Here is an 11,670-nt window from a genome sequence, read left to right as displayed (position 1 = left end):
CTCTCGCGGACACACACGTGTGTGCCCACACATGCCTGCCCTCTCCAAAGCTGGCACTTTGAAATCACAACCAGAAACCCAGCTTAGTGGGGACAGAAGTACAGCCACCGTCTCTTGGCTGAGAACTACCAACTGGAAGAAAAATGGAAACCCAAACCAAGATTTTCATCATCGAGGTTAGTCATTAGCCCCAAGCCAGTTCTGTCTCTTTTTTCCAAAACTGTACATCTCATAGATTAGAAAGAGCAGCTCTGGCCACATCTGCCGGGCGCCCTGTCTTTTTACCTGGCTCTGATGATGAATTCATGTGGCGGTGGCCGGGTCTTACTTACACTGACTGCCGTGGGGTTTTAGTGTTGGGCTCCAGTGGAGGGATGCTCTGTAACAGCCCTGGCTTCCCTGGGTGTCAACCCACCATGACTCTGACCTTCCCATACCAATAAGCCTCCTCAGGTGCAAGTGAGGTCCAAAGATGCATGGTGAGTTATCCAGGGACACAGACAGTTGAGCACGATCCCCAGATTTGTCTCCTCTTCCTAGTCAGTGCTATTTCCAATACCCCATCCAGAAGGTTAGTAAGCCAACAACTCCAACCTTGATTAACAAACCTGGTCTATGTGCACCAAGATGCCGCTGCAAGAATAATGAAATAGTGGAACAACCTAAGTATTAAACAAGAGGAAAGGGAAATAGAGAGTTGTAGGATGTAACTGGGGGAAAGTTGACAAGCTAACATTAAGTAAACAATCAATTTGGGAAACCAATATGCACAAGCAAACCCAAAGAAAACAACTTTAACAACGGACTATAATGTTACTAGGTTATCTCCGGGTGCTAGGATTAACAGGTGACCTTTTCTTTCCTCGTGTTTGCCCATGTCTGCCAACATAAACACAGATTACAGAGTAAACAAAATCTCTTATCACTTGACACAATATGTCACATTCCAAATTAAAAACTTCTCCCAAGAAATCTCTCCCGTTTTGTTACCGGCTCTCCTTTTTTATTACCCAGGCTCACTATATATTCACCAAAATGTTCCAAACCATCGTTTCCTTTACATGGGCACAGGTGAAAGCCCATCTCTGCCGTGGCAATGCCACAGCCCTCACGCCAGTCTGGAGAATGGCATTTCTGCTCCGAGTCTTTCCCTGCCTCCCCGCTGAATTTATTGCTCCCTGCTGCAGCCTGCCAACTCTACAGCGTGGTATCAGAAGACAAATAATAGAAAACTAAAGGTTATCATCTATCTGCCAACACATATCCTTACAACGCTAACTATACCTCTTTCAGATACCATTTTTTGCCTTGGAAAATTGGCAAAGTTTTCCAAAACGATATATCCTCAACATTGGTACTCATACACTGCTATAGCAATACAAATTGATAGTTTTGATAGTACCTTTCTAGCCACCAGTTTGGCAACACGTATCAAGGTCTTTAAAACGTGCGTGACCATGGATCCATTTCTCAAGGAAACACTGTGCTTAAGAACACGCGCAAAGATTCAGCCTCCGGGACGTTACTCACGATATTGTTTATAACAATGATTGGAAACAACCTTAATGTCTACAGACAGGAAAACTGTGAAATCATGGTTTACCCATGTGCGCTCATTTAAACACTGTGCAGTCATTTAAAGCATGTTATAGGGGCGCCTGGCTGGCTCAGTCGATCGAGCGTCTGACTCTTGGTTTTGGCTCAGGTCATGACCTCACAGTTAGTGAGTCTGAGCCCTGTGTCGGGCTCTGCGCTGACAACATGGGCCCTGCTTGGGATTCTCTGTCTCCCTCTCTCTCTGCCCCTTCCCTGCTTGGGCACGCACTCTCTTTCAAAAATAAACATTAAAGAAAAAGAAACTTGAAGACAAAAAAAAGTGTATTGTAAAAGAATAATGACCTGATAAAGTGTTCACAACAAGTAAAAAAAAGCGATAGAAGATTCCATTTTTCTTTTAAAAATATTCACATATCCATATATAAATGTAAAATATATACACATACATATTCTATGTAGATATAAACATTTAAGTAATTGTAAAACAACCAGCATTTCATCTCTAGGTGATGATACAGGATGATTTTTAAATTTTGTATACGTTTCTGTATTTTTTAGTTTTTCTACTAAGAACATGTATTACTTCTGTAATAGGTTTTGGGTGTTTATTTGTTTTTTAAGTAATATCCCACTTTTACTCCTCAGATTTGAAATCGCTTTCATCCTGGCTCAGATCTGATACCTAACATTTTGGTTAAAATAGTTCCCAGCTGATTAAAGCAGTTGGGAAACCCTCTTCTGTTCTAGATCATACTCACTCCTCCCCCTATAATCACCATCAGCTCTTGCTTCCTGACTTCTCCTGTTAGAGCCTTACTGGAAGTCCACTGGTGCAGGTCCCTTCATCCCCATGGCACTGCCTAAGGGGCTGTAACCTGCCAGGAGAGCCACTGATTTGAGTCCACCACCACTGTGGTCGAGGTAGGCTCCCACCTTTCCTCTCCAGCCACTGACCCCAAGGCTGAAAGCAGTGGAGCCAGGGTCTCAGGACTTGTCTCAGGATCCAAGGAGTGGGCGCTGCTCAGCAGACTGTGACAACAGTGACGTGCTCTGGGGACCACAGCAGGGAGGCCAGAAGAAGGGAAGGAAGCAGAAGAAGAGTCCGGGAAAGAACAGCACAAAAACCGTGCTGAAACACCCACCAAGGAAACTCTTGGGCACCATGTTTATGCGAGCTGAGCTGATCTCACAGCATCCAGAGAACCAGCCCACTCCGGGAGCCCCCGGGCCCACCCATGCTGCCACATCCTCAAACAAAGCTTGGGACCCAGCTCTCAGCAAAGCAAGCTCCCACATACTCACATTCTCAGGAGTTTCTTTGTTTGCTTTCTGCCTCCGGAGATCTGCCCTAATGAATGCTGAGGTCAAGGGATTGAAAAAGAACAACAACAGAGACACGAGTTATTAAGGAGACCAATGGTCAAGTTCACCCAAGAAAGGGAGCCCTCATTTTCCTAAGGGTCACCTACTTCAGATATTCCAGGGAAATGGGGGTTCCACCTGCCAACTTGATAAAGCCTGGGGATCACTGATGTCCCTGACAGGCAGAAGCCAATGATGAAATTGGCCTTCATTTATAGATCACTAATATTTGCCAGGGAGTTTGCACACATTGCTCTAATCTTCACAACAACCCCCATTTTATAGATTAGGAAAGTGAGCCTTCCAGAAGTTTGTCCACTTGCCCACAGTCAAACAGCTATGGAGGTCAGTGTCATAGTCTGGGATGCAAACAAGGGTCTTTTGGTACCAAAACCCAGGCTCATTCCACTAAAAACAGGCCTCTCAAACACATTTCCTAACAAGCCTTCCCTTCTGCCCCTCTGTATGTGTATCCCCCAATCTGTATGATCAGTCAAAACACTGAGGTCTCAAATTGCCAACAGCCTAAGCCCATGAGCAGCCTGAGCATCATCCTGTTCTGAGGCCCCAACTCACCAGTGAGGACTGCTCCAAGGGTGAGGAACACACACAGAAAGATGTTCCCGGGCATGGTTCCATAGTTGTCAATAATTTGACCCTGGGAGATGGTGAAGATGATCCCGAATACCTGGAAAGGCACCAAGAAGACTGGAAACAAGGGCCCAGCCAACTAGCCCACAGAAGAACTGAGCTGCCATGATGCAATGCCTGTGCCAGCCAAGTCAGGTAGGGAACAAAGAGCCACTGCTTTAGGGCCACCACCAAATAAGAGCCCTACCTGGGCAGACACGTTAAGGAGCCCAGACGACATGCCTTCTGATTCTGGGTATGTCAGTTCCACAGCAAACTCAAATCCCAGGGGGAGGTAGCCGGTCATGAAGAAGCTGAAGGCCGATCACAGAAACAAGGTGATGGAGAACTTCAAGGACAAGGAGGATAAGAAGCCCACCTCCTCCCTTAGAACTCCTTTTCCTGTTTCATTTCTTGCCATCAAGACTTTTCAGGCCTTTGAATAATCAGGCCATCCCCCAGGTGGTCATACCAAGGAAAGAGATACCCCTGTAGGTCAGGAAGAAGTTCATATGTAGGCTTCATGCTCCTGAGGCTCCTGGAGTCCCCTGCTTCCTCTAGTTCCAGCCATCAGTTAAAGACAAGATCAATGTTTACAGAAGGGATGGGGATGCCTTCAGTGTTCAGCCCTCAGCTGAGAAATTCTGTGTCAAAGGTCCATAAGCCCTGTGCTGGGAGTGGGAAGTCCCTGGACACTGAACAGCATCTCCATGGCTCTTGAGACCTAGAAGGAGGAGCTCAGAATCCTCCTTTATCCCTCTGGAGAGTCGCCTGCTGAGAAAGACTGGGTGTCTGTCTCTGTCACCATCTCTCTCTCTCTCTCTCTCTCTCTCTCTCACACACACACACACACACACACACACACACACAGGAAAATATCTGGGATGTGAGGCTAAGCAGAGATCCCTGTGGAAGGTGTGCTGTTTCCTAGGCTTCCTCATATAACAGGTCCGGAAAATTCCAATTCTAATTTCTTACACCTGCACCACACTTCATGCTGCTTTCACATATATTTCTCTCTCGCTCCTTGCAACAACTCTACAAGACAGACCACTCTCATCTTCTTTTAAAGATGCAGAAACTGAGGCTCAGAGCAGTTCAGTGATGTACCTGTCATCAGTCAGCGGCAGAATTGAGACAAGGACCCGGGCTTTCTGATCCCTAGCCCTGTGTACTTTCTATGACTCCACATTTCCTAGCCTCTGTGAGGTCTGTGAAGGACAAACTCCATCCCAATAGCATGGAAGCCCCATTAGACAGCCTTTTGCAGCACTACACATAAACAAGGCCTCTGGGCAAGATTTCCACATCTCCAGAGGTCAATGAGAAGTCAGCAAAGAGATCAGTGTTGCTTCCAGGATGTCAGCAGCTCTAGGAGCCATGCGATGCTGCTTCCCAGTTAAACAGTTTAGAGGTGAAACTTACCCCATTGTGCCAGCAGTGATGAACACGACCCACAGGTGTCCCAGGTTCAAGGTCAATGTGTACACCACCATGCCAACCACAGTCATGATGTAGACCACCAGGGTTGTCTCCCTACAAGCAGAGGCAAAGAAATGGAGTCATACACTTCTGACCTTAACAGGATCATTCATTCATTCATTTACTCATTGTAAAGTATCAACTGGGGACCTGCTGTGTGTCAAGCCCTCTGCTGTGTGCTGGGACATCTGCTCTCGCAGAACTTTCTGTCCATGAGGTTGACGGACACTGAACCGGTGATCACACAAATAGTCACTTAATTACACCATGGCCACTGCTACAAAGGGTAAGACCAGAAGAGTATGAAGCCACCTTGCTGCATGTGTGTTCTCTGCCTGCAGAACCCGCGCAACAAGATCAAGCTGCCCCACAAGCAAGAAGGACACAACCCTTTCCTTTCCTCATCCTTCACCAAAACTACGGAACAAACATCAGCGGTGGTCAGGCAGCAGTGGCGTGCAGGACTATCCCCAGAAGCTACCCAACTCCGCTTATCCGCTTTTCCCCAAGACCCCATCACAATGCTGGGCAGCGATCTGCCGTTTAGAGTCTGTCTGTCATCTCAAAGTTCTTCCTGTTGCCACTCGCTTGTCTGAACTAAGTGCTTGTCTCCAAAGTCAGAGGGAGAAAGCTCTGCCCACTCCCCATTTCCCTTTGTCAGCCCCCCAGAAGGACCATTGGCAACCTGCCGCTGCTTCTTTAGGGCTCACCCTGCTTGTGTCCCTCCCACACTTTTTCTCCCATGATGCCCACTCACGACTCTAGCAGCCCTGACTCCTGCAGCTGGCCCTGCGTTCCTCTCCCTGTCCTGCTTCTGCACATCCCTCTGCCTCCTGCCACGAAAATGAGGACTCAAGACAATGAAAGCTTACAGCCTTCACTCGTCTCCCCTGAAGCCAGAAACACGGTGGGGATGCCAGCAGATGTATGCTACAGTCATACCAAACTAATGCTGCATTTATTGGGTGTCAGGAATTCTGCTCAGCACTTCACCTGCATTTATTATTTCACTCAAGCCTTACAGAAGCCCTGCAGGAAATGTAGGACTATCCCTAATTTTACAAATAAGGACACTGACGCTCCGACCAGTTAAGTTACTTATTCGAAGTCACCCCCTGAGTAAATGCAGAGCTGGCATTTGGACCCAGCACTTGGATTTGAAACCTATGCCCTCTCTACTGAAAGAAACTATTACGCAAATACACTCGAATACACCACAGGGTTACCTCTTGGGAAAACCTCAAGGCCAAAGGGTGCAAAGGACACCCCTCCTACTTGGGGCTTCAAAGCACCCACCGAGGGGGCGCCTGGGTGGCTCAGTTGGTTAAGCGTCTGACTTTGGCTCAGGTCATGATCTCGCAATTTGTGGGTTCAAGCCCCACATCAGGTTCTGTGCTGACAGCTTGCTCAGAGCCTGGAGGCTGCTCCAGATTCTGGCTCCCTTTCTCTCTGCCCCTCCCCCACTCACACTCTGTCTCCGTCTCTCAGAAATAAATAAACATTAAAAAAAAAAAAAAAGCGGGGCGCCTGGGTGGCTCAGTCGGTTAAGCGTCCGACTTCTGCTCAGGTCACCATCTCACGGTCCGTGAGTTCGAGCCCCGCATTGAGCTCTGGGCTGACGGCTCAGAGCCTGGAGCCTGTTTCCAATTCTGTGTCTCCCTCTCTCTCTGCCCCTCCCCCATTCATGCTCTGTCTCTCTCGGTCTCAAAACTAAATAAACGTTAAAAAAAAAAAAAAAAGCAGCCGCTGAGGACAGAGGAGCTGCCTCGTCCTCCACCCTGCACCCTCATCTAGTCCCCCCCACTCCCCACCCCACAGAAGGCAACTTCATGGATACCACTTTAGCTCCCCTTCTGCCATATTTGCTTAACCATAGCTTCGTTTTAAAGCACTGACCCCTTTAGAAAACCTGTATGTAGTCCCAGCCTGAAATAAAGGGATCTGACCACCCGATTTCCAGCCTCCAAACCAAATGGGACAAATCCGGGCGCCTCAGGGAGAAGAGAACTGGCACCAAAAGGAGCAGGTCACGGAGCTCTCATCCCTTCTCTGCCCGGGTCAGAGCGCAGGGGGAGAATGTGTCCCACTGACTGCAGGAGTCAGACATCAGCGACCCTAGGCAAGGGTGGCATGTGCGCCCTGAAGTGTTCCCCCAGCCCTTCCACTGTATTTTCTAGTTCTTCTCAATCATCTGGCTGCCCACATTCCAGCCCAGCTGACGCTCCACTCCCTCCCCTCTCCTGCCACAGAGCAAGCCCTGAATAAAGGGACACTGCTGTTCGCCGGTTCGCGGGAGGGCCAGACCTCACTGCTCTCATGTCTGGTCGAAGCAAGCAATTGACAGATGGCAGAGACGAGGTGGCGGCCAAGCTCCACCAGCAGTCATTAAGCCAAGCCAGGCTCCACGTCGTGTCCAGCCAGGCGGCCACATCCCCAAGGATGGCCTCAACTGGCCTTTGTGTGGGGCAGCCAGAGTGAGACCTGGTCTGACCAGAGCCTCACAGAAGCGGGTTTGTGTGGCAGAGAACAGGTCTGCCACCGTCTGTCGCCTCCAGGCACTGGGGACTTTGGAGGCCTCAACACAGCAGCTGCCCTGCCCCAGTGCAGGACAACCCTGGCAGCTAAGCAGCCGACCAGCACCCAATGGGTGCAGAGCACTGGACAGAAGCACCAAGAAGGGAAGGATGTTGGGTCTCCTGTTCTCCACAGCCTTTTCTCCAAGCCGGGCTGTGGCATTGAGGCACCAGGGTGGGCTGCTTTTTACAAATGCAGATTCCCCTACTGAATTAGCACCCACGAGGGCGGGGCCCAGGAATCTATTTTTAATAAGTGTCCTGGATTAGCCTGGCATACACTAAAATCTTAGAAACACTGTTCTGGGCTCCTGGAAACACACTGGGCATTCAGGCCCAAGCACATCACAGAATTTACCAAGGAGGTATAAGCAATCGCAAGACGATACAATGTAAATCAGAGCAAGCTCAGATGCCCTGCTTTACCCCCTGGGATCCGCCAGGGAGCCAAGGGAACGGGCAGTGGCACCACCTCCTCATCATCGCTCTTTGGGGCTTCCATAAACTTTCTAGCTGCTGGCATCTTTCCACGTTCCTTTTCATTTCTCCCTCATCTGCCCCTTTTGCAAACCACACGGAGGGATAGGGAAAAGTACCGTGCGAGGCCTCATGTCCATCTCTAACCTTGCCAAGATCCCCATGGAATGGGGGCTGTTTCCCTCATTTTATAAATGAGGAAACTGAGGCTCAGAGAAGATAAATGTGAACCACTTGACCACTGAGCCGCCCCGGTTGCTGCACCCAAACCTTTGGAGCCATGTGGCTGATGAATATGTCATTTCGAAACACGGGCCCCCAATTCTCAGTCCAAGAGGAGGTCACTTACTTGTAGGTTTTGGACCTATCCAGCCAGATGCCTGAGATCACAGCCCCAAGCATTCCTGCAATGACGATGGTCAGGCCGATTCTTCCAGCATTCACTTCTTCCCCCTGGGAAAACCACAGCCCCAACAATCACCCAGCAATGGGATGAGACATCAGACAGAGCACAGTCACCATGAGGTGAAGGGGCAAGGGCAAGCAACTTTCTCAGCAGGGTGAGATGGCCTTTAAGAAGCTGCCGGTGGGGAGAGAATCCCAGAATAGTTGCTCCTTCCAAACGAATATAACCCTGCATGTGTGTGCATGATCCTGGATGCTGAGGTGAACCAAACTGTCCTTACCCCTACTTTGCAGCAGATTTTTAACCATTTAATCCTTTTATCTTATTTATCATTATTCCCATTTCACAGATGGGGAAACTAAAATACATATATATTCAAATATTCCGTACTTAGTTTTTTTGAGCTCTCAGTGCCAAAAGGAATAGGAAGATAGCAGTTATATAATCTCATTTACTTCTGAAAATTCCCACCATAAGGTTAGGAATCAATATTCCCCACTTTACAGATGAAAAAAAACCAAGGCACAGTGAGATTCACCTACTTAGTCCAAGGTCATGAGACATTTATTAAGTGCAGAGCTAGGATCTGAATTCAGACCTGTCAGACCCCAAAACAGGAACACTTTAGCCACAGTGGCCTCCCCCGTCTGCAAGTGTGAGACCTTTGTCCTTTCAAAAGAGGGCTGGACTCTAGGACACTCAGTATCCCATTCCCAGGATCCAGCCCTTGCTGGTTCTGGCAACATTTAGGAAATGCTTTCAGATGAGCAACTCCCAATTTTACAAATTAAATATTTCATATGTGATCTATATGTATGTATGTTTACCTACTATATTGCCAGGCACCGTGCCATGTGCTTTACATACATATAATAGATATGAATGTATATATGAATACACACACACACACACACACACACACACACACGGTATTATTTACTTTCTAATCCTACAAATACTCTTTCAATAAGCGATTATGTTTCTTTTGTAGAGAGGAGAACGAGAGCTCAGAGAGGCTAACCAGCTTGTCACACAATTTAGTGCCACCACAGCTAGGGATGAGACCCAGGGCTGTCTCTCTCCAAATCCCATAAGCATACCACCGTACCATGCTGCCTGGAACTGGGGGAAACTAAGGTTAACCACTGCCCCAGCTCCTGCTGAGCCGGACAGAAATCTCACTCTCTACAGATCCAGCATACTGAGGGAACTCCCTTACCGGGTAGTGCAAGATCACCATGCGATTCAGCAGAGTTGACAAGGCATAAAAAGCACCAGCATTCAGACCTGAAAGAGGGAGGGAGAAACAACATTAGGGACAGCCTTCCGCCATGCCAGGGCCGGGGCTAACTTCTCCCTCCAGCAGTTAAGGAGGTCAGAAATTCTTATCCCTGTTGCCTTTGTGACTGGTATCCTCAGAAAGTATAGGGCTACTCTGCAGTTTCTGTCAAAGAAATACTCCAAAGCAACCAAAAGTAACCATTTAGACCATTTCTTAGCCACACGCCACTGCCCTCGGATCCTTTTAACCCTGGCCTGGAGACACAGGCTCTAGAAAGCATTACTCCCAAGCCAGAGCAGAATACATTCCTCTTAAGCACTGACCTATTGACCTGTGGGATCATCAGAACCACTGGACATCTTCATCTCTCTTGATGACCTGTCCCGTCTCCAGATTGCTCCAGACCTTTGATCCCTGACGCCACTCTTTCCGCAGGTGCTTTCTCTTTCCCCATTCCTCCTTCAACTTTCTTCTTGGATTCAACGTCACACAAAATCTTATGTTTGAAACCAGAAAGGACCCTACAGAGCACTTAGCTGACTCTCCTAATTCATCGATTCACCCAACAAATAAATGAAGCACCTGGAATATAATGTAAGAATCTGTGTCCTCGAAGCATGAGGCCGTTTGTCCAAATCTATACGATGAGTTAGTAGCTAAGAAGCGACTGGAACTGACCCAAAGGAGAAAGGGCCTCCTGCCCTCCCTTCATAATAACAACAATGGCAGTGATGACGACGGTGACGATGACAGTGAGGAGGACGGTGAGGATGGTGATGGGAGGAGGAGAAGGATGGTGAGGAGACAGTGAGGAGGAGAATGGCAGGAGCACACCATTCTCAATACCTTACAATCCTCATGCCAAGGTAGGTAATGTTCTCATCCCCATTTTATAGATGAGAAAAATGCACACAGTTTCAAAACAAATACGGAAATCACTTTATAATACCCACCAGGAATCTTTTTAATTGTAACTACTTCTGAGGCTCACAAGACTCTCACACTTAACATAAGATACACTTAGAAGAGTGGAAGTAACAGGACACGGCTCATGGGGAGGGGGCAGCCTCAGGAGGTTCCTCTTCAATGGAACCAGTCTATAGAACACCAGACCATGGAGCCGTCCGTAATCATACCTTCTAGGGCCCCACAGAGGACAGGCCAGTGGCAAGAGTCACCATGCTCAGAGTGGCACAAAGGAGGCCTCCGATCAAATATGAAAAGGTCCCCCACTCCAGATAGTCATTTTTAAAATTTTTATTTAAATCCAAGTTAATATATAGTGTAATAATGGTTTCGGGAGTGCCAGATGGTCATTTTTATCACAGGAGGTCATTTTTATCATACGCGATGTTGCCTAAATGTAGTTGACTGACTCCCTTTATCAGGTTCCCAGAGGAAGGAGACACAAAGTTAAGTGAAGGTCAAATTCGCATGCAAAATGAGAAAGGGAGTTTGTCTGCCATTCCCACACTCACACAGGTAGTAAGAGGAGAGGCGGGGCTGGATGTGAACCAGACTCTGTGGCTCCAGGGTCACCAGTCTTAATCATTCTACTTTCCATCCTCACAAAACTGGTTGTCAAAGATTTCCCCAGCTCTGGTTACTGACAACTTCATGTCCCAGCGGGTCCCTGCAGGTCACCTGAGGAACACTGCAAGGTTCGGCTCAGTGCCACCTCCTGAGCGGTACAGAGCCACAGTGAGCTAGAGAACCCAGAAGTGTCACCAAATGTCACTACAACTGCCAAGATGCTTGATTACGAGAACTTTGGGGCTCTTAGCAACTTCTAAACCCAAGCATACCTGCCTAACCTTTATGCCACACACATCCAGCCACTCGGAGATTCCATTCCTGAATCAAGGAGACACATTCCTGGAAGGAAGGGTGGGGTGGGGTGT

The 11,670-nt window shown here is 48.1% G+C and overlaps 1 protein-coding gene across 2 annotated transcripts in view; it reads right to left on the bottom strand.

Annotated features, from left to right (window-relative positions):
- FLVCR2 (FLVCR heme transporter 2) overlaps positions 1 to 11,670 on the bottom strand; it is a 54,932-nt gene that overhangs the window by 1,067 nt on the left and 42,195 nt on the right. The window contains exons 4-10 of one of the 2 annotated variants that reach the window (XR_007153250.1): positions 9,707 to 9,774; positions 8,431 to 8,534; positions 4,975 to 5,085; positions 3,758 to 3,863; positions 3,496 to 3,607; positions 2,860 to 2,915; positions 2,491 to 2,607 (exon numbers count right to left, since the gene is read on the bottom strand). Coding sequence is in view for 1 of the 2 variants with exons in the window: in XM_047863921.1 (XP_047719877.1) it covers positions 2,860 to 2,915; positions 3,496 to 3,607; positions 3,758 to 3,863; positions 4,975 to 5,085; positions 8,431 to 8,534; positions 9,707 to 9,774 (557 nt within the window). In the remaining variant the exon portion in view is untranslated. The remainder of the gene's footprint in view (positions 1 to 2,490; positions 2,608 to 2,859; positions 2,916 to 3,495; positions 3,608 to 3,757; positions 3,864 to 4,974; positions 5,086 to 8,430; positions 8,535 to 9,706; positions 9,775 to 11,670) is intronic. The other variant, XM_047863921.1, reaches the window with a different exon arrangement.

Source organism: Prionailurus viverrinus, chromosome B3 (genome assembly GCF_022837055.1).
Source record: "Prionailurus viverrinus isolate Anna chromosome B3, UM_Priviv_1.0, whole genome shotgun sequence".
Classification (NCBI taxonomy): domain Eukaryota; kingdom Metazoa; phylum Chordata; class Mammalia; order Carnivora; family Felidae; genus Prionailurus; species Prionailurus viverrinus.
This window is presented reverse-complemented; position numbering and strand designations above follow the sequence as displayed.